A 22,938-nucleotide genomic window follows, 5' to 3' on the forward strand; every position below is an offset into this window, starting at 1 on the left:
TTCAGGTGAATGTCAGACAGCAGTAGGAGAGATGATGACAAATTATTTATTTAACCTATTCATTTAAGGCACAATCTACCTTCAAACAATCTTTCCATATTAATAATGTTGCCATGAAATACATTTAAGACACTGAAAATGATTAAAATAAAAGGTAAATTACACCTTATGTTAAAAATCCTGATCTACTTTTCTTACAATACAATGTATTGATATTGCAGCAGTTCAATTTGTTGTGCTTACAAAATGTATTAACATTTAATATTGTTTGTGTCAATATCGTCTCGTGAAGCCTGTATCAGAATATGTCTCATACCGTGGCTTTAGTGTATCATCTCATGCCTAATGGCCACTATGACACATGCTACGTTTATCTTGAGTATCCCACGGTCCAGTCACAGTGACACATCATTTTATCCATTTATAGTTGCATTTAGGGTTGTGGAACATTAGTGAAACAAGTTAGTTCCTGTTCTCACTTAACAACTTGACTTGTTACAGAGAAACCGCAAAATGCAACTTAATATTACAGCTTTACCTCTGACTGCTACAAAGCTCTGACACTGGAGACTCCTTACATCCACCACATCCACCATGCAAGTCCTTGTGTAAGTTGTTACTATAGAAACGATAACATATTAAAAGGAGTGCATTGATATAAAGCTGTGATTTGCAGCTGCACTACTCTCAGAGCTTCTGTTATAGAAAACGAATCAACACCTTCTGACCAATCAGAATCCAGAATTCAACAGCAGGTAGGAAGCAGCAGGTAGGAAGGAACACATGCAGACCCACTGTTGAGCTACATGTGCTTGGTTGATTTTTTATTCCTTTTTTTTTTGTTTTAAAGAAACTCTGCAGGCTACCTCACTGCAATCTACATGAAATGCAGGACGGCTGATGGTGTAGGGTTCAAACCCAGCCAAGGACAAACTGCATTTGCTGTGTCCTTGTCCTGTGTCATATCTCCATCATCTTTCCCCAGCACCATGTTTAGTTTTATCCTGATCAGTCTGGATTATCTAATGCGGGAAGGGATGGGGTTTGTGTGGGATAATGCAACAGCACCAGATGCCCTTAATGCTGAATCAACTAACCCAGTTTCACTGCTGTAATCTCCATAACTCCTCAACTCATTAGGAAATGAACATACCCGCAGCTAGCCTATGAGTTTTAGTATGTTTATACCAAACACAACAAATCCTTCTCAAACGACGCTCCGCTCTGAACCATGCAGCTGCTTCTCAATCTTTACCACCACATGCTCAGAAAGAAACATCATCTCCAGATCATCTGGGTAGCTCATGGGGACGAGGAATTCCTTTGCTAAACACCAGAATGTCCCTCACTAGTGCTTGCTAGTGCTGTGTAAAGGATTTCCTGAGGTAATAAAGGAAAGAGGGGTCTTATTGAATGATTGGGTGCTTAATGAGCTGCTACTGAGCCCTGCAGAGTCTGGTGGAAAAAGAAAGAAAGAAAAGAAAGAAGGAAACACAGGTAACCTATTGATTGACTCTATAATTAGTCCACAGGGAAGTTTGTCCCCCTAAGTCCTAAAAATTTTAACCGGATTGAGCTATTTTCCTGATTTCAGCTTGAGGCAGAGTTAGGAAAGTTAGCGTTAGGGTTAGCGTGTGGAGTCGATCAGAGACAATCAGTAATGTTCAACATTCGATTCTGTGATATCTTGTCATTGAGCTCACGTCAAGAGGAAAGAATGCAAGCAGGCTGATTGATCTTTTCAGGGAAAATTGAAACTTCATGGTGCACACACTAACTGTAAAATAAAATGTGCTGGATCAAGTGCTAATTTATATTTAAGTTGCTGAATAATGAATAATGTGGAAGCCATTTTGTTTAATTAAACCAAGTTTGCAGTGATGAATGTGATAATTACAACTAGGACTATTCATGCATCAGTATATTGGCAATGTACTCAACTCCTATTAGATTTATTTCAAGGATCTCCATCTTCTCATTCAGTCTTTTTTATTTTTCATTTTTAAGCTATTGTTTTTATGTTACATCAAATTATGTCTGACAGCAAAGAAAATGCTACATGCAGGTGATTTAAATCGAAGTAAGCAGCTGCATACTTCAAGTCTGAATACAAAGAACTTTCTTTGTGTAAATATAGGCATAACTTGTGGACATACTGTAAGTCGCTGACTCTGAATACAAGCCATTGTGCGCAGACAAACCTGAGCCTCTTTTATCTGTTGGCTGTTTTACTGATGCAGCACTTTTTGTCAGTATGATGGACTATAATCCAGGCTTGATACCAATCAGAGCAGGAAAAAATCCTCACTTGTGTTCTCTCATTTGTTAGTGAACGTCAAGAGCAGCAGATCTGGCTATGAAGTTCTGTTCTCAGTCTTTTCGGTCCTTCAGAATCCCTGCTGGGAGATTTTGTCTGCTCAGTATGAATATAAATGAGGCAGAGTGGACTCAGGGGGTTTCTCTAAACATGACTGTTGCTCTCTGAGGACGTCCTTTCTAGCTTTAGACACATCCAGTGCTCTGTAATGTGCTATAAAGATGTGATTATTAGCTGAAAGCTGATTTGCTCCAATTTCACTGTGAAACTAAGTGTGTGTGTGTGTGTGTGTATGTGAGTGTGTGTCATGATACTGCTTTACAAACCCTGCTTTAGGGGAAGATTAAATTAAATTGAATTAAATTTGTGTAGTGCTTTTAACAATACACATTGTCTCAAAGCAGCTTTACAGAAATCTGGATGTAGAATCTAATGAGGTAGCCAGAGGCGGATTTAATTGGGTTTAAATTTCACAAATCTTCAACAGCTCATACTATTGAAGATGAGATCAATATAGTTAGCAAAATTATTTAATAATAAAAATCAAACTTATAATTGAATAAGTATTCATGCCTTTGCTGTGAAACCTCTAAATTAGTTCCAGTGCTTCAATCACTTACTATCAGAAGTCCCATTAAATGGTTGAATGGAGTCGACCTGTTTGCAATTAAAGTGTTACATGATCCCAATAACAACTGTTCCCGGAAGAACCCAGAGTTTGTCAGAGAACGTAAACAAACAGCATCATGAAAACCAGGGAGCTATCAGAACAAGTTCTGGAAAAGTATCAATCAGCATCCCAAAGAAGATGGCATGACCATCCACCAAAAGTCAGAGACTGGGTAAGAAAAGGATTAGTCAGATGCCAAGGGTAACTCTGAACCATGATTCACTGTGAGGATGATGTTCTCCCAAAGAAGATGGCACAACCATCCACCAAAAGTCAGTGACCATGTAACGAGGGAATTAGTCAGAGAAGCAACCAAGATGCCTCTGAATATGATGCTACCACCAACATGCTTCACTGTGAGGATGTTAAACTGAGCATGTGGGACTGTTTACATCAACAAAAAGTGAACATACACTTTAAAGGTGACTTCATTTGTTATAAACAAGCCCACAGACTCTGGTTTTCCGAATCAGAATCTAAAACAATTTATTGCCAGGTACAGTAAAGGACACTCTACAGTACTAGGAATTGGGGCACTGTTTAGCAGGCTGACTGCAGCGGGGAAGAAGCTGTTCTTGTGGCGTGAGGTCCTGGTCCCGATGGACCGGAGCCTCTTGCCAGAGGGGAGGGGCTGGAAGAGTACATGTCCGGGGTGAGAGGGGTCGGCTGCAATCCTGGCTGCACGTCTCCGGGTCCTGGAGACGTATAAGTCCTGGAGTGATGGGAGGCTGCAGCCGATCACCTTCTCAGCGGAGTGGATGACGCGCTGCAGCTTGGCCTTGTCCCTGGCCGTGGCAGCAGCAAACCAGACTGTGATGGAGGAAGTGAGAATAGATTCGATGATGGCAGTGTAGAAGTTGACCATCATCTTCACGGGGAGGTGGAACTTCTTCAGCTGCCGCAAGAAGTACAGCTTCTGCTGAGCCTTCTTGGTGAGGGAGCTGATGTTCTGCTCCCACTTAAGCTCCTGGGTGATGGTGGTTCCCAGGAAGCCGACAGACTCAACAGAGGTCACCGGAGTGTCACGGAGGATGATGGGTAGGTGGGGGGTTGGGTCCTTCCTGAAATCCACTATCATCTCCGCTGTCTTGAGAGCGTTGAGCTCCAGGTTGTTCATGCTGCACCATGACACCAGACGGTCCATCTCACTTCTGTAGGCCGTGAACAAACACACGGTGTTTGTGCACACAAGATGTTTGTGCATCTTCATGCACAAACACATCTCATTCGTATAAGCACACCATAAACCCAGAGTTATAAGTAAACAAATGGCTTTTCTGCTCTGTGAATCTAAACTTCTGTGAGGCATGGAGATAGATATAAACTCTGCTCTGGTTATTAAATGATAAAGAGATTAAAATAGTGCCACTTCTGGAGAAGAGGTGGAGAAGCTGTGAGAGATTTTAATAGCAATAAAATATCACCTTGGACATTTATAATAGAGGCAGAGAGACCGAGAGGGTGTGTGTTGAGACAGAGTGGGCTGTCTGTAGCTCTCCTTCTCATATATTTGGTCGTGTTGACAGCGTGATGAGTGATCTCTGTTTCTCTTCATTAGTAAGAAGCTTATTTGTCTCAGTTCTCCACCATGTAGAAATATTGTGAACGATGTGCTGTGCAATTCATTTCATTTCACCAGCGAGCTGAGCTTTATGAAAAGCTTCATAAATAAAGATGTGGGAATTATGAGAATATCACTTGACATGTGTATAATTGCTTGCTTTATTGTTTCCTTTGCATATCACACTGCATTGAACATGCAAGTCTGAAGCTCTGAAATGCTATCGTTGAAGGAATTAGGAAAAAAATTCCCTATAATTCATTGATCAATTGCTCTCGTACCTGCAGTGTATTTATAAAGTCTAAGTGCCACATCAATCTCTCTCAACTTGCTGAAAATTGACCCATAAATGCTATTCATTTCAGAGTAAGAGTGCTGATATAACATCAGATCTGTCCTGTAGAGGAAAATCACAAACATTTCACATGATCATTCGTCTTTCACAGGTGCATTTCGTGATAGTATGCCCTGAAATTGCACATTCGAATTCAAGCAAAAACGTAACATCCTGTGAATGATATGTGATAGCTTGTTAAAAATAAAATGTGAAAATAATGTGAAAAAGGATTGTGTGATATTTAAAAAAACAGCACTATGAGTGAAAAAATAAAATCATGGAAAAAGGAAAATTAACAGGACAATAAATTAATAATTTGAGAAAACCATATGGGAAAATATGGATTGTCCTAGATGTGAAAATAACTGAATCAGGTAAAAATCATGCAAAAAAAAAAAGAGAAAAAAATAACTTTACAGTAAATTAATCATCTAAAGATCAAGTCACATGGGGAATAAATAAACCACAAGTGCTACATGTGAAGATTTAACATCTGAAAGTAAATGAATCATGTGAGAAAGAAATCATTTGTGGAAAAAATAAAAACAGCACAACATCTGAAAAATTTCCATTAAAAAAAATCACATTACACATTACAATTACATATCCATTGCGTGTGGATTTTTTAACGTTCATTTGTTTTCATGTGATTTTTTCCACCTGATCAATTTTTTCATGTAGAAAAATTAACATGAATCATGTGAGACAGTCGTATGTTTGATTCTGTAACAGAATCCTTCAATAAGAGACTGACATCCTGCAACTTCAGCTAGTAGAGAAATTCTCTTTATCTGTAGCTTTATGTGACGATGAGCCTCTTTCACTGCTCACATCTGTGGATCTGTACGTGAAGGAGGTGTTAGCCAGAAATGATCAAACCTAAAGGTCATTAAAGGCTCCAAGCCTCTTTTCTCAAAACGAAAAACAAACAAACAAAAAAAAAACCTGAAGCTGTTTTTCTCACCAGCTTCTTCTTACTCTTTCCTCAGGCATCTGTTGCTGAAGAAAACGACTCTCTCCAGATAAAAATGGTAGCGATTGTGATGTTTTGCTGTTTAGGGCAATTTCACACAGTTTTGCTTTTTTAATCTAATTCAGAATAAAATAATGATTTGTTTGAAGGGTTTAGAGGAAAAACAGCACATGAGCAAATCAAAAACAGCAGAAATCACCAACAACAGTTTAATACATTTTAATCATAACCTTTTTTTTCTAAGTCGCTACTTAGAAAAAGTCACATTATGCATTTATTTACACATGTGAGTTAATTACGTATGATTAATTGATTTTCACATGATTTTTAAGAGGTGAAAGGTCATCACACTGCATCATCTCGATGGGTAATGATGTAGATGACATGTACAGCAGACACAATATGGGAGGTTACACGTGCTGTTTGTCAAAGTAGACAGATTCTGCAGTGTTTTTCTGGGTGCTGTGTGAACAGTTTGCAAAAATACACCAGTGACATTTTCCTAAAGTGCATTGCTACAGAATCTGCCACTAGGCCTTCTCTTTATTGATATTTTTTATTGTTGCTCTCCTGCACTGATCTACAGGCCAAGACTTTCTCATCACACACCTTCAGCTCATAATCAAACCTGTCAATCAAACGAGCCTATTTGTCTGGAAACCTTTTTCAAACATTTATTATCAGAAAGAACTCATTTCATTATTAATATAAAAGAATATCTTGTAGGGAATAAACACATGGGGGCATTCTGTAATAGGAAAATAATCAAAAACAGGGTGGTGTTATAAAGCGGAGTTACTGTTACCACCCCTAAGTTGATTATTTTCTAATAAAAGCATGTCACAAAGTGCTTTATTCCTCTTATACCACAACAATTTGCCAATGCTAATAATTTTTTTATTCATTGAAGAGCAGCACAGCATACAGTTTATGTGTTTATAGTTACACGTATATTTAACATTGCAGAACATCCAAAACAAGTTGCTTCCTGTTCTCACTTACATTATAGCAGCTATAAACAGTCATCCCAGCCTCTCTTTTTTCTCTCTATTAAGACTAAAAAAAAAAAAAAAACGCAGCTTGTCATGTTACCAAGAAACCACACTAACACTGGAGACTCATTCCAGAAATGTTAAATAAACATCTCCTTACAAAAACTAAAAAAAACTACACACAGTTTTTAAATATGTTTATGTGGAGCGTCCACCATATGAGTCTCTGTGAATCAGCTGTTACTATAGAAACGATAATGTATTAGAAGGAGTGCATTAATATAAACCTGTGATTTGCAGCTGCACTACTGTCCGAGCTGCTGTTCTAGAAAACTAATCAACACCTTCTGACCAATCAGAATCCAGAATTTAACAACAGTGAGGTGTAATAAAAATATCATATATTCATATTCCATACAGCAGATGTATATAAATATTTTTAATTTCTTTTCATTTCTCGAATTTATGTTTATGCACCATCTGTTACTTGGCTTTTGGTTTTAACAAAACAAACAAGTAATAAATAATAATGAATAATAATAAATTCCTCATCATTCCACCAGGAGCTGATGAAAACAGAGAGCAGAATCACATTCACTCTGGCACATGTTCATGCCTTTGTCTTTCCTCTGTGTGCGTGTGTGTGTGTGTGTGTGTGTGTGTGTGAGCAGCTTTAATCTGCCGCTTTAACTCTCAGCTGAGGAAGCGCAGAAAGCAGGAACGTTGCGCCTGAAACACAGCGAGGATGCTGACAGATGTGTGGGCGAAGGACAGTCAAGCGTTTTAGCAGAACCCACTAACACTCTGAGGTTATAGAGCGAGGGAGGTGATGAAGAGTGTGTACTTTAATAAGGATTAAGCTTCATTAATCGATACATTTTCATATTTTCTGTGTGTGTTTACAGAGTGTTTCGTTCAGGGTTACTATGTGGATTAAAAAGAAAGCTGGGAGTAATAAATTTATGTTCACAGCTGGGAAGGATAACTGAGGGATAATTGGTGGTGTTAAAACTATATTATATATAGTGTATATAAATGTGTCTCCCACACACACACACACACACACACACACACACACATTAATTTTAGATATCTTTGCTGATCTGGATGGTGATGGCTGAGCACCAGTAGGGAAAGCTGGGACATATTTATTTCACTTTATACCACGTGATGAATTCTGGATTGTGATTGGTCAGGAAATTTCGATTAATTTTTTTACTTTTATGGAAGGAGTCTCCATTGTAAGTGCTTTGTAACAGTCAGCAGTACAGCTTTATGTTTTCTGATATCTTCGGGACAGAGCAGTTTATGTTTCGCGATTTCTCTGTAACATGACAAGCTGTTATTTTTTGTCTTATTAACTTCAAGAGAGAGAGAAAAAAGAGAGGCTGATGAGGGAAAGACTGTTTATAGCTGCTATGATGTAAGTGAGAACAGGAACTAACTTGTTTCATGGATGTTCCACAACGTTAAATGTAACTATAAACAGATAAAAAGTTTGATGTGTTACATCTACAAGTGCCATGACAGCCAGTATTGTGTGTGTGTGGGTGTGTGTGTGGAGAGAAAGTGGAGAAGGGAAAGAGGAGAAGGGAAAGTGCTGATTAAGCGGGCGGGGTCTCATTCTGCAGTGTTCTCGAGTTGCCCGAATTCCACTCACTATAAAGAGCCTTGATTGTAACAGTAATAATGGGGCAGTGTGTGTGTGTGTGTGTGTGTGTGTGTGAGGATATCACTTGCACTCTTAAAGTCATGATGTGTCGCATTCAGTAGAGACAATTCTCCACAAAGCCACCAGAGGTTGCCGAAGAACTTTCAGAAATAAAGATCAGAGCTGTTGTTCTGTATTTGCATTGTCATTTGTTTAACCTTTGCTTGTATTTAATTGCTTATAAGACCACTGGGCTGATTTCTGACTCTGATTTTGTTGTTTCTAACCCTGGAAATTGTTAATACACCTTCTGCATATGGATCCTCACACATCTCCCTCTATATTACATCGTGAAATTGAGTCACACATCATTGTTATAATTCTACACAACTGAGGCGTGCAGCAGAAACTCTGCTCTCACTCGGCCTGCAGGAAAAAACAAGGAATAATTGAATGCAGCATGAATCACTCGGTGGGCTGTTAAACAGCACACAGTGACAGGAAAACAAACAAGAAGCGAATGAGAAATGCTTCTGAACCGACAGGACTTTTAGTGACTAGAAGCCAATCAGGATCAGACAGAAAGGAGAAGGTCAGTGAGGGACAGGAATCCATCTCAGAGAAACATTCCACGGAGATCCGTCTCTGTCTGTCTCTCTCTGTCTGTCTTTTCTAATTTTCAGAAAAGTGATTCACAGAGGAAGAGAAATGAGTTCAGTTTGGGATCTGAAATCATTGATGTTATTATTATTATTATTATTATTATTATTATTATTAATTGATTATAGACATCTCAAATGTTTAATCTCTTAATGAACTTTATTTCTCTGAACTTTGCATGGGCACATTGTTACTTTTTGCTAAATACTCACAAATATGTAGAGTCTGTTGAGTCTGGTAATGTCATTTTTGCTCATCTGAGTGGCCTGGCCAATGAACACATTGGAGTTTGGGTTGGGGGTTTCTTGGAGAAAGTAGTTCTGAAATAGAAAGTCAATCTATAGTGGCTTAATATATACAATCTTTAGTGGCTTACAGTCTTTAGATAGCAGTAAGCTGATGTAAAACAAACTGTTGTTGTTGTTCCTCTTTCGGCTGCTCCCATTAGGGGTCACCACAGCAGATCACTGGTCCACATATTTGATTTGGCACAGTTTTTACACCAGATGCCCTTCCTGACGCAACCCTCCTCAGTTTTATCCTGGCTTGGGACCGGCACTGAGAGAGCAATGTCGCATGCCACTCCAGTGGCTGGCTTCGGTTCCCTGGCCACAGTGGTGAGAGCACTGTTAAACAACCTAAATATTAAAAATAAATATGAAGGAGCATAGAATAGTTGATGAGTACATTTACATGTTGCCACTGTGGGGATGTCGACTGTCAGGATGGTGGAAAAAACTGTGAGGTAGATGGTAAAAAAAGCAACTAAATGTGCTTTGTTAGTCTGAAAATATCTTAGAATAGATGAATCTAATTCATTAATGGAAAGATATCACTTTGAGTGTGGGACTGTTTTTTTTTTTTCCTCCCATGGTTATTTTATTGTCCTTTAAATAATTGAAATGAAATCCTTGCACTGCAGTGTAGTGTATTCCATCATGACCATTGCTCTGCATAAGAGGCTGTTCTGAGCCACGGGTTGCACATCGCTATATAATCCCACTTGGCTAGTTTAGACCAGCACGCTCCATCTCAGGGGCTGAGTTAGACTTAGTTTCAAAGGCTACTGAGTTGAACATGGTAGAAAAACATGACCACACTCACGGTCACTTTACAGACAAACATGATGACAAGGGTCCTGTAACTGCCTGTAACGCATCCTGTGGAAGAGGCACCTAGTATCACTGGGAATTCTCCACCTGAATAATTAATTTGACCTCAAACCTTAAACCATATGCCATATTAAGGAAAGACAAAACCAAGCATTTCAACAATAAGTCATGTGTGTCTCTTAAATTGCAAGACATCTTGTCATCCTAGAATTGTACAGCAAGGCATATTTCCAGGAGTAGAAATGGTGATATGATTACAGTTTCCAAGGGAGAGTCATGTTTTGTATTCTTTCCTGTGCTGCTGATTTCCCAAAAAAATCTTTCCCTGTGAATGCATAGGACCTTTATCAAGTTTAAAGCAGATGTTGTGTTTCCAAGATGTGTTTTTCACAAGTGATGGAAAATGTCAAATGAAAATGATTAAACCATTTTTGTCCTTTTTAGGCATTAGAAGGATTTGGAAGAGCTATTGAATCATTTTCTCTAAACACGCAGGTAGACATGCTAAGGTTTTGAAAATCTGTTATCATAATTCAAACAAGCAGACAAAGGTCAAATCCGAACCGTGTTGATGGAGTTGGACCTGACGCAAGGTTTAGGCCAGGAACTGAGACAGTGATAAAGATACAGAAAAAACCTGGTTCATAGACTGTAATAATAGCCAAATTTCCACAGTATTATACTGTTATTCTTCAAAACAGCTCAGCAGTAACTCCTCTGGTACATTCTAATCAGAAGCCAGCATCCTAGGTAGACAGCCAAGGATAGATTGCATATATCCTTCTTGGGCCAGGCATTCCCATAATTCAGTTCTGAAAGTTTTGACAAACATGGTGGAAAAGGCTGTTGCTCCGACAGAGGAGTCTGTCTATAAATGTAAGTAAATTTAGATACAACTGGAATGCTTACACTGATTACTTTTTTTCTTTAGTTTTGGGTTCATATGACAGCGTTGTTGAGATGTCAGAAGAGAATGGCCAGACTGGTTCAAGCTGACATGAAGGCTACAGTACCTCAAATAACCAATAATGGCTTAAGGCAATCATGGTGAGGAGAGAAGCTTCTCAAAATGCATGATACATTGAACCTTGAGGCAGATGAGTGACAAATGCAGAAGAGTGAATTCTACTCATGTTAGCCAAGAAAAGCAATGTGAGGCTACAGTGGGCAAAGGTTATCCAAAGAAGTTGTAGACCAGGGGATATTTTTTCTCAATCTTGAACTGTCCAGTTTCGGTGAACCTCTGCCCACATGGCTGATTGGGTAATTCCATGAATTAGCAGTATATTGTATAATAAACAAGTGATTGAATGCTAGAGAACCTTTGAAGCAGAACTGAAAAAAAAAAATTTCAATTTGATTTTATTTGTATAGCACTTTTAACAAGGGATATTGTCACAAAGCAGCTTTACAGAAATAAGTGGATTTAATATATATATATATATATATATATATATATATATATATATATATATATATATATATATATAGTAAATATGTGAATTTATTTTTCTTTATGATTTAGGAACGGAAATGTCCACCCACTGGTGTTGGGACTGAAAATGGGGCGGTGCAGTGCAGCATCCTTGCCATGGTTCACTGTTACGGACGAGGGCTTAGGATAAGACCTCATTTCCTAAATGCATGACAGTGAGCTAGGTTCATGTGCTGCAGTGGTCTGTCCTGTAGCAAGCTGAGGCAAGCAGAGAAACATGAACAGAAGCAAAAAAAGATCTTATTAAAGAACTGATTAAAGTAGATCAACTGAATAATTTATATTTTAAAAAGACAGAAACTTTAGCTAAAGAACTGATTAAATTCAGTTCAAATAGTGCTTACTCCATCTAACATCTCACAGGTGTTCGGTAGGGTTGAGGTCAGGGCTCTGTGCACGCCACTCGAGTTCTTCCATGCCCGGGTTGGCAAAGCATGTCTTCATGGTTTTTGCTTTGTGCTCAGTGGCACTGCCGTGAACAGGTTTGAGCCACACACCTTATTTCCAGTGAAGGGGAATCTTAATGCTGCACCATACAAAGAAATTCTAGACAATTGTGTGATTCCAACATTTTTGGCATCTATATGGGAAGGCTCACATATGGGTGTGATAGTAAGGTGTCCACATACCTTTGGCCATATACTGTACCTTTAACTTTGTGTTCCTCAGGCGACTGTTCACCCCTGCCACCCTGATACAGTATGCATGTACATTGTGGAGGATGGCATGAAGGCCTGCAAGAAAATCAGTGACCATTCTGTAAATGAAAAACCACTCAAAAATGCTGTAAATGTCATCAGGAAAAATGTACCTCAGGAAAAACAAATTAAACTGTCATACATTCATTACTCTGTGTGACAAATTGTTTGTGTAAGGGGTTGGCTGGGAAGGGTAGTACCTCTGGTGTGGAGAGCGTGTTGTGTCCTTTACACAGCAGACTCGAGTATCTTTACTCCTCATCTGCCACTCAGCTCTTACCTGCACCTGCAAGAAACTGTCTGCATTCAACAGTGGGTACAACCTGGTACACTGCTTTGACAGGTGGGCTAAACCAGATGAGGGTAGCTGGCAGGTCTCAACCCCTGGCGACTCATGGCATGTCTACCTACGAGGTCTCAGTATTTAAGTCTAGGCTGAAAACATATTTGTTTAGCCCAGCATTTTGTTAAGAGTTTTTTTCTTAGGTCAAGGTGCAGATCTGGAATGTTCAGGGGCATAGAGTGTTTTTGTAAACTGGGAAGTTTGAATGCTGTCTCCCCGCATTTCTCATGCTTTCACTCAGGTTTATTGACAGTGGGAGGCTGGCCGCTTTATGTCTCAGGGTGCTCTTATGTCTGGAGTCCTTGCTTGCCCTCTGCACACAATGTACACTTTTTTAAACCATTAGAGGATAAGAGTATACCTAATAATCTATGTTCTCTCTCTTCTCTCTCCGTCTATATATAGTATACAGTTATAGACGATACATCTAATACGGTGTTGCCCAGATGGTTCCCTTCTGAGTCTGGTTTTGGAGTCTGGTGTGGCTGACATTGCAAAACTCCCCCAAACATTAATCCAAGTCATACACAAGTCATGACTTGGATTTCAGGTCAGATACAGAACTGAACGCAAATTGTTCAACCTCGTAAGACTGCAGGCTGCGATCAAGGTAAAAGAAAGTGTAGACAAGGATTTCTTATTCACTGATGACTGTGCTCTGAATGCCATAACAGAATAAGAGATCAAGTGCACTTTTCATCAACCGGTGACAACGTCAGTTTCACCATTAACACCACAAATCCCAAATTCATGTTCCTGCCAGCCCCTGGCAAGCCATACTTAGGGCCGTACATTACAATGAAAGGACATAACCTCAAGGCAGTTTACAGCTTCATTTACATGTATCTGGGCAGCACTCTGTCATGTGCAGCTAACGTCATTTCTGAGGTCATCAACAGGATTGGCAAGATGGGCCAGGCATGTAGTCCGGATCCCTGACAGCAGCTGCTGTCTGGTGAACTATGCCAGTGCAAGCACACGGCAGGAGGGCAAGAGAAGGAGTTCAAAGACTGCCTGAAGGCCACCTTCAAAGATTTCGGCATTCACATTGCCAGTGGGGAGGCACTTGCCCTCAATCACCCAACCTGGGGCAGCAAGATCACAGAAGGACCCCATGTAGCAGAAGCCAGCTGTATTACAGCAGCAGAACAGAAGTGAGCCATGCACAAGGCCCGAGTATCATCCTCCATTAGCATGCCACCATCCCATGTGTGCTGTACATGTGGAAGAGACTTCTAGGCCTGGATTGGCCCCTCCAGCTACCACCAGACACACCGTCCCTATCCCTAATCCAAAGATTCATGGTCATCTTCAACACAAAAGACAACCAACACCGTGTGTGATATACCTTTCAGGGAAGCTTGGAAAATATCTATTTTTGGGAGATGTTTTGTTTGAAAAGTGTGCTTGTGGTATCTTTCTTTAAAATAAATGCCACTTGGTTTGACATATTGTTTTCTGATATAGTGACATTTATACATTTGTAAGTATGGCCTAAATGTCAAAATACTGTACATGTTTGTTCTGAAGTTCTGAGACTTTAATCTAATGATTGCTCCATGTTCATGACCCTTGCTTTGTGTAATGACTAAGCTTTGAATTTGTCTTTTGTTTGGATTTATGATTAATGTGTGTGTTTGACCTTGGACTGATTTTTGAAATTAATTTAGAATTTTGAGTTGTGGATTTGGATTTGTTGTTAAGCCTCCTACCCATAGTTTTCACAAAACTCTCCCACAACTCTCCCAAGTCCTGTTCAGTGCAACTGTATAGCATTGTAATGTTCTGGAAAACATTTTGTACATTCTCAATGAGTTATTTGTTAAGTAGAGTCTTTCATTTTAATGTCATATGTGTGAAAATCTTGTGAAATATATGTGAAAAAACATCTGATTTTGAGAATTGATTCATAGGAGAAAACAAATGAGCCCAGTTTGAGATCTCATTGATTTTATTATTATTAATTGATTATAGACATCTGTTACATCCTTCAAGAAGGAAAACCAGGAAATGGACTCCTGCAGCGCTCCACAGTCTCTGTACAAAGAAAAAAATGTTTAATCTATAAATCAACTTCATTTCTCTGCCCTTTTAATGGGCACATTGTTACTTCTTGCTAAATACTTACAACAGCTGTAGAGTCTGTTAAGCCTGGTAATGTCATTTTGGCTCATCTGAGTGGCCTGGCCGAAGGACACATTGGGGTCCGGGATGGGGATCATGGTGGGCAGGCCATTCTTAGAGAAAGCAGTTCTGAAAAACAAAGTCAAGTTTTAGTGGCTTAACATATACAATGCTTAGATACCAATGCTTAGATACCATTGCTGGTTGTCTGACCTGTGGTACTGCATGACAGAGTTGTAGTCATAGGGAGTTCCCTGATTCAGGGTGGCAATCTTGTTGAAGTTGCTCTCCATGCCTGGTGAGAAAGCAAACACAACCCAAATCAACACAAATCAACAATTCATTAGCCTGGCCATAGAGCAAGTAAAAATTCCAATGTGTTTTCTAGTCCCATAGTTTTTGCTGCCTGGAAACTGAACTGACTAGCCTACAAAATGGTAGCTTATATAATGAAGTAATATATGGTGAGTTAGTTACAGCAGTTAGTTACGTGCATTAAGTAAGGAATAAATAACTTGATGGAATGGTGTTATATAAAAATAATTAATGCCGGGATGGTGGGATTCAGCTCAACTCAAAGTGGAGTTATTGGTATTGTTACCCAAAGTTCCACTAACAGTGCATCCTGAAGTGTTTTTTTCTATCACAGCAATATGCCAACAATTACTATATTTAATTAACTAAAGAATTACACATCATAATTTTAACCATTTACATTTACATTTAATGTTGTGGAATGTCAGTGAAACAAATTCCCTCAAATGCCTCTTTTTTTCTCTCTTAAAGTTAATAAGACAAAAATAGCAGCTGTTAAAGAGAAACCACAACGTGCAACTCCCTGTGAATGATTTCCTACTATAGATCCTCTAATGTATTACAAGCAGCACATTAATATAAACCTGTGATTTTATTTACAGGTGGCATTGCGGTCCTGGCCGTGTTGTTATATGCATGTTATCATGTAGATCGTGCCTTAGCTGGTGTGCAGCAGGCTTCAGGAATGAGTAGCATGTGTTACAGTTACAGCATCCCAGTGCATCGCACCACCTTGAGGCATGTTATATTTAGCGCTATGCATGTTATGTTATAAAAGGAAAGCTTTTGCTTCAAGAAAACCAATAAGGAATAGTTATTTCTTTTTGTGGTTGTTGAACCTCCAACATGCAACTACAAATAAAATAATAAACTTATCCTCATGGATTTATTCACCCCTGCACCAAATCAGGTCAATTCAACGGACATAAAGTCCTGATGATTAAATTTGCTTGAAAGAAATTCTTTTAAATATATCACTAAGATCGGATAGAACAAATCATGGGCCTGTACCTGTCTGAATATTTTCCCAGGCCACACGGATGTAGCTGTCACGGTCACTGCGGGTTTGTTCATGGTTGAAGCCCAGGGCATGAAGAAGCTCGTGCTGGACGGTGTTGTGGTAGACACAGCCACTGCGGGCCAGAGACACCGTCTGTGCGTTACCAAGACGTCCAACATAGGAGTAGCATCTGTTAAAAAAAGAATAAGATTTAACAACAACCACACTCTAAACGTAATCTTGATTTTATATTTGTTTTTACGTCTGCCATCATTGTCTCACTACATCAAATATACCACAACTAATTCCATCCATCATTGTCTCAACTACAATATTAAAGCCAATATTAAATACAGACATACTGTATGACACCCTTAATTAATCAATATTATTGTCCTTTCCAAAAAAATCCCCCCACAGCAAGGACATTGGAAGATAAAATTATGAACTTGGTCAGCTCATCCTTCAAACCATGGAGACGTTTTCTTCAAAGGAGAGCACATCAAATTACCATAAACTTTTGTTTTATTATTCTGTTCAATGTACATTATTTTATTAACTACATGAATCAATATGTCATATGGCAACATTGGAGGCGTGAACTACACAGAGGTAATTTGCATAATCTCAGTGGCGCATCCAGCAAATGGACTTAGGCAGGTGCTTAACCCTTCTCTGAATTCATGTAAATTTTCCAGCATAAATACTGACATAGGTTGTGGACTGAAGTCTCTGAATAACAGCCAACAGAGCTGATAATATGGTTAAAGAGGGTTGAATTTTATCCATGACTTTAGGTTTAATGCGTACCCATTGCGAGACTCGATGCTGATGTAGTCCCTCTGGTTAGAACGTGGTACGAAGCGGATGCAGGAGAAGGAGGAGAAGGAGTCCAGACCACGCTGAATAACCTGAAGCTCACTACTCGCTGATGGTGTACAGGACAATAATATGGACAATAAGAAGACAATAATATGTCAATAAATATAACATATTGGGTCAATCCCAATGCAATACTACTATAAACACACCTAATACTGTCCAGTAGCATGATATCTAAATGTTTTTTTATTAATTATAACATACTGTATTGGTTGAGGATGACATAGGGCACGTAGACTTTTCCGTCACTAGACTTTGGCCACATGCAGCCTCTAGATGTGCAGGGATCAGCGTTTCTCGCATTGTCATCAGACACAGCAATGTCTCCTTCAACCAGCGTAGGTTCATCAGAGCTGCGATCTAACACACGGAACAGAACGTTTTTCACATAATGTTCACAATTTTCAAAAAACAAACTACCACTAGAGTAATTATCATACACTATATGGCCAAAGGTTTGAGGTCAGGGCTCTGTGCAGGACACTCGAGTTTTTCCACTCCAACCTTCACACACCATGTCTTCATGGAGCTCACTCTGTGCACAGGGGCATCGTCATGCTGGAACAGGTTTGAGCCTCTTAGTTCCAGTGAAGGGAAATTGTAACGCTCCAGCATACAAAGACATTCTATACAATGATGCGCTTCCAACTTTGTGGCAATAGTTTGGGGAAGAACCACATATGGGTGTGATGGTCACTTGTGCAAAAACTTTTAGCCGTGTGTGTGTGTGTGTGTGTGTGTATGTGTGTGTGTGTGAGAGAGTGTGTGCGTACTTACGGATGTTAGTGTTGGCTCTCTCGATCAGCTCTCCCACAGAAAGCTCAGCTAACGGGTCCTCGACAGCTATTGAACAAAACATCATCACAATGAATAATAATTCAGTAAATTCTGTGTGTTTATGTGACTGCTGCTCCCATACATCATACTCCAACTAAACATATTTCATTTCATTCTGTTTGATAATCTAATAACGCTTTCATTTAGGGTTTGTTAGTAAGCAATTTAAATCATTCAATACAAACTGTACTTATTAAATAAGAAAAAAAGTCACTTGGGGCTGTTGTGTTATTGGAAAGTAATCAAGAATGTTGTGGTGTGATTAAGCAGAGTTACTGATACCACACCGAAGTGAATTCCTTTCAGTCCTCATGAACCATCAACTTGCCAATGATTACAATTTCTAATTTAATAATGGAGTTGAGAATCCCAGTCTAAAATTAATAAATGAGGTATTACTTGCTAAAATAGCCTTAAGAGCATACGACTTACCCGGCTTTGCCAGAAAAGTATGTTGCACGTGAATAACAGAGAGAAAAGAAAAAATAATAATTAATGACTGTTGTGTTTTTCTTTTTTTTCCTTAGTTGTTGGAAATAATATCTTACCTCATCATGAGCTCTGACAGAACAGAGCAGCAGAGCGAGTACACTCACCATCACCTTACACACAAACATGACGGAACTGGTCCTGTAACGGCAAAGCACTTAGCATGAAGTATGTAGTTAGTGGCTGATTTAGCTCAACCGTCTGTGTGTGTGTGTGTGTGTGTGTGTGTGTGTGTGTGTGTGTGAGACTGTCACTGCAAGCCCTCATGCTGTTATAAGAAGATAATCAGCAATGGGGTAGTGTACTGAAGCAGACGTACTGTTACCACACTGAAGTGGATTAATTTCCTATAACAGCATGTCCCAAAGTGTTTTATTCCTCTTATACCACAGCGACCAATTCATGTTTTATTATTATTATTATTATTATTATTATTAAGACATAAAAATAACACAGCTTATCATATTACAGAACAACCACAAAACACAAAACCACAAAACTCCTCAGCTTTACCTCTGAGTGTAACAAAGCTTTGACACTGGAGACTCCTTCCATGAATGTTAAATGCATGTCTCCTTACAGAAAACTTCACCATATTAATAATTACACACATTATTTAATCTGTTGGCCTTGTGTGAATGAGCTATTCCTGTATATAATGTATTTTATATACAGTGCATTAATATAAACCTGTGCATTGCAGCTGCGCTACTGTCAAACCTGCTGTTATAGATAATTAATCAACACCTTCTGACCAATCAGAATCCAGAATTCAACAGCATTGTGGTATAAGATGAAAACAATACATTTTTAGGAATAATCTAGGGTATGTAAAACCATTCAAAAGAGGTATATCTCTTAAAATTACAGATTGTCTCATCATTATTTATTTCAGAGCAGGAAATAATTCAAGATGTCCTGAATTTTAAATTCAAAAATCCTAAGTACGACATAAATAAAACAAACAGCTTTTCTAAGATGAAAACACTTAAACGATTATTGCTTAACTGCATAAAAGTCATTATGAGTGCTCAACTCATCAAATAATTAACTATGACCATTTTAGACATTATGGAAATAAATAAAAATAAATAATAGAATTAAAGTAAATAAATACTCTTACCTCTGATCTCGAAGAAGAAATGGGGATGTGATCGCACAGTGTCTGAGGGAGTCTGAGTCGCATTTTATACTCTCTTTCGTGTACCCGAAGTGATAAGCATTTCCATACATATACCTCAGCAGCTGCTTATTCTCAAACAATTATCTTTACATGTGAATGTACAGCAGAATGGAATCTATTTTGAGAAAAGTGTAGATTATAATGGACCTTGAGCCAACGTAAAAGCAGGTGTGGAGTTTCCATAATGAGCACACAGCGGTTTTCTGTTCAGAACTAATTGAAATGAAGTTTGGTTGTATAAGAAAATTCAGAGATTGAAATATTATCAAATTATTAAATTTTGTAATCAGTTTATTGTAAGAAACACATAGTGGGGGTTAATTAAGATCTTTGCTTAATATAGTAGAAATTAGACATACGTATGTAAATGGTTCACAGTTCACATTTATTCACTGATGTATTTGAATCAAGTAAATTAATTTAAGTTAATTTACAAACGAGTTTATGTACTACGTTAGTTACAAAGGGTTTCAGGAAATAATGTCCTTACAAATGAGATAATGAAGTTCTTAGCATTACGAATGCTTCGGGAAACCCATCCCAGTTTGCTTACTGTATTACTGATTACATAGTTTAGAATGTAATGTAGAGTCTATTGTTGCTACTAATCCTCTTTTCTGATGCTGTCTCGTGTTATCTCATCTTTATCTTTACGAATTATTTTACAGGAAGATTAAAAAGTGTAACTCTAACTTATCTACAGGAATAACTGAGTTTATAAATAAATTAACTTATTTTAAATTTAAACGTATAGAGTGTGGAGTGCACTGGTTGCAATAGCAACTCATTGTTCTGAACCCATGAAGCACTTTAAAATTATTTTTATTTTTAAAAAACCTATTTTATATATTTGATAGACCTCACAGTTGTTTGGCCTGTAACACTAAAATGAATAAGGAATATTTTTTTAATGTTTGCAAAAGCAGCACAAATTATTTTTCCAGCACTTGACAGTTTCAAAAAAAGCAGAAAATAATGTACACAAGTGTAGGCATGGGGGGCACTTTTATTAAAGCATTTTTCCAGTAACCAGAAGGTGTAATATCAATCAATTCTACCCATTAGCAGGATGCATTTTTTGTCTTTTTTTGTATGTTACTTTCACTTTTAACATAAGCAAAACAGCTGCTTTCAACTCCGTTCAAAATATAAATGTCATGTGGTCATATGTGTCCCAGACCACCTCCGAATGTGGTCTGAGTGATCGGATTATAATGCATTTTCAAAACGCAGTGTTCCCTTTTCACACCTGTACTATTTAGGATCAGATCACCCAGGACACAGCTTAATGCCTGGTGTGAAAAGGGCATTAGAGTAGACAAGCACACTTCAAAAGCTCAAGCCGTATTCCTCTAGTGCTCACTACAAACTGAGCAACTCCAAGTAAAACTTCACATCTGGGCAGGAAAAGATAGTGTTTCCTATTGTTTCTTTTAAAGTTTTACTGTGTTGAGTAATTCGAAGCTGTTTTTTACGAACTGTTAAAATCAGTGTTCTGTTAAGCTATGTTTGTAGGCTGGCAATTGTCATGACAATTGTAGTTTTAGTCCCCTCAGAACTCTACAGATCACCTGACACCACCTAGAGCCTACAGGTAAAACATGTTGCCAATTACATACTAATAAGATGTCAATATAGATTACTTCATGCTCAATCATGTGCATAACAAGGGCATTTAATAATCTATCACAGCTAATAATGCATTTATTTCCATTTTCTCATAACATATTCCTAATTGTGTTGATGAATTACGTCTGGTGCATGAATGTGTACATGTGTTCCTAATATAATGGTTACAAAAGAACCAAAACAAACATCTAAGGAACTGCAGGCCTTGCTTGCCTCAGATAAGGTTAGCTTTCATGATAGCACTATTAAGAAAAGACTGGGTAAAAATGGTATTCTTGGCAGAATTGCTAACCAAGAGGAACATAAAGGCTTGTCTCACATTTGCCAAAAACCCATTGATGACTCCAAGCTTTTTTGGGATAATGTTCTGTGGACTGATGAGTAGATAGTGACACTCTTTGGAAGACATGGGTCCCATTGCATCAGATATAAGATTACACAGCATTCTACAATAAGGAAATCATACCAACAGTCAAACATGGTGGTGGTAGTGTGATGGTGTGGGGAAGCTTTTCTGCTTCAGGGCCTGGGTGACTTTCCATAATTGACAGAAGCATGAAGTCTGCTCTTTACCCAGAAATAATAACAGAGAATGTCTGGTCATCAGTCCTTGATCTGAAGCTCAAGCACAATTGAGATATGCAGCAAGACAATGTCTGAAGCCTGAGAGCAAATCCACCTCTAAATACCTCAAAAGAAACAAAATGAAGGTTTAGGCAAAAATGGCCTAGTCAAAATACTTGAAGCCCACTGAGATGCTGTGACAGGGTCTTAAAAGGGAGCTATTCTGCCAAGAAGAGTGGGCAAAAATTCTTTCACCTCGATGTGAGAGACTGATCTCCAGTTATCAGAAGTCTTTGCTTGTAGTTGTTGCTGCTAAAGATGGCACAACAAGGTTACTCTTAGCCATGGATATTTGGTTACTGATTTTAATAAAAAGCAGTATGTTTATGAACTATGCATTAATTGCAACTCATCCTTATCTGTAAACTCACACAGAATTTAGTGGGTGCAATTTTTTTTCTTAGTCCTGCTACTTTTTGATACCCTTAACAGTCTGACACAACTGTAAAGCAAGATTGTAACCCATGCTTTTTCCCAATTTTGCAAGCTGAACTAGCATACACAAACAAATGTATGCGATTGTTTTAATGGTGTAACTCTTATCACATCCCATTGGGACATTACATCTCTAAGCTAGCAAAGACACCCCTTTTTCCTCTTCACACATCTCAACTTCCTCTTTACAGACTATATAAAGCCAGTTTATACATTCAGTAATTGCGAAGTCATGCCAACTTTTCTGTTTGTGTAACTTCTGAGCCTTTGATCTAGTGGTTGCTCCATGTTCTCGACCCTTTATGTAACAACTATGCTTTGTTTTTGCCCATTTATTGTTAATGTGCTGTTTTGATTGTAGATTAATTTTAATATTGATTTTGAATTGTGGATTTGTTATTAAACGTTCTGCACATGGATTCTCACAACTCTCCCAAGTCCTGTTCAATACAACGGTATAGCGTTGTCATGTTCTGGAAATTTTGTACACTCAGTATTTCCATGAGCTATTTATTAAGTCTTGTCTTTTATTTTTATGTCATGGATATGAAAATCTTGCTAACGGTTGATTACAAGAAAATCAATTCATAGAGGAGAACAAATGAGTCGAG

General features: G+C 38.4%; 1 protein-coding gene across 1 annotated transcript; it reads right to left on the minus strand.

The window, feature by feature from the left end:
- Window positions 1-14,742: 14,742 nt before the first annotated feature.
- On the minus strand, window positions 14,743-18,066 carry LOC113534544 (hatching enzyme 1.2-like). The gene is made up of 7 exons (XM_026927431.3): window positions 17,908-18,066; window positions 17,335-17,490; window positions 17,059-17,176; window positions 16,260-16,438; window positions 15,147-15,228; window positions 14,938-15,062; window positions 14,743-14,846 (listed from the first exon to the last, which is right to left on the minus strand). Coding segments are annotated over exons 1-7 (747 nt in total). The 5' UTR covers window positions 17,993-18,066; the 3' UTR covers window positions 14,743-14,844.
- Between the last annotated feature and the right edge of the window lie 4,872 nt (window positions 18,067-22,938).

This window comes from Pangasianodon hypophthalmus, chromosome 6 (assembly GCF_027358585.1).
Source record: "Pangasianodon hypophthalmus isolate fPanHyp1 chromosome 6, fPanHyp1.pri, whole genome shotgun sequence".
Classification (NCBI taxonomy): domain Eukaryota; kingdom Metazoa; phylum Chordata; class Actinopteri; order Siluriformes; family Pangasiidae; genus Pangasianodon; species Pangasianodon hypophthalmus.

Coding starts and splice junctions, on each gene's coding strand:
- LOC113534544 (XM_026927431.3), bottom strand. CDS start 17,992: ATGATGTTTTGTTCAATAGCTGTCGAGGACCCGTTAGCTGAGCTTTCT. Junction 17,177..17,334: donor TGTCATCCTCAACCAATACA/GTATGTTATAAT, acceptor GTACACCATCAG/CGAGTAGTGAGCTTCAGGTT. Junction 16,439..17,058: donor AGCATCGAGTCTCGCAATGG/GTACGCATTAAA, acceptor TTTTTTTAACAG/ATGCTACTCCTATGTTGGAC.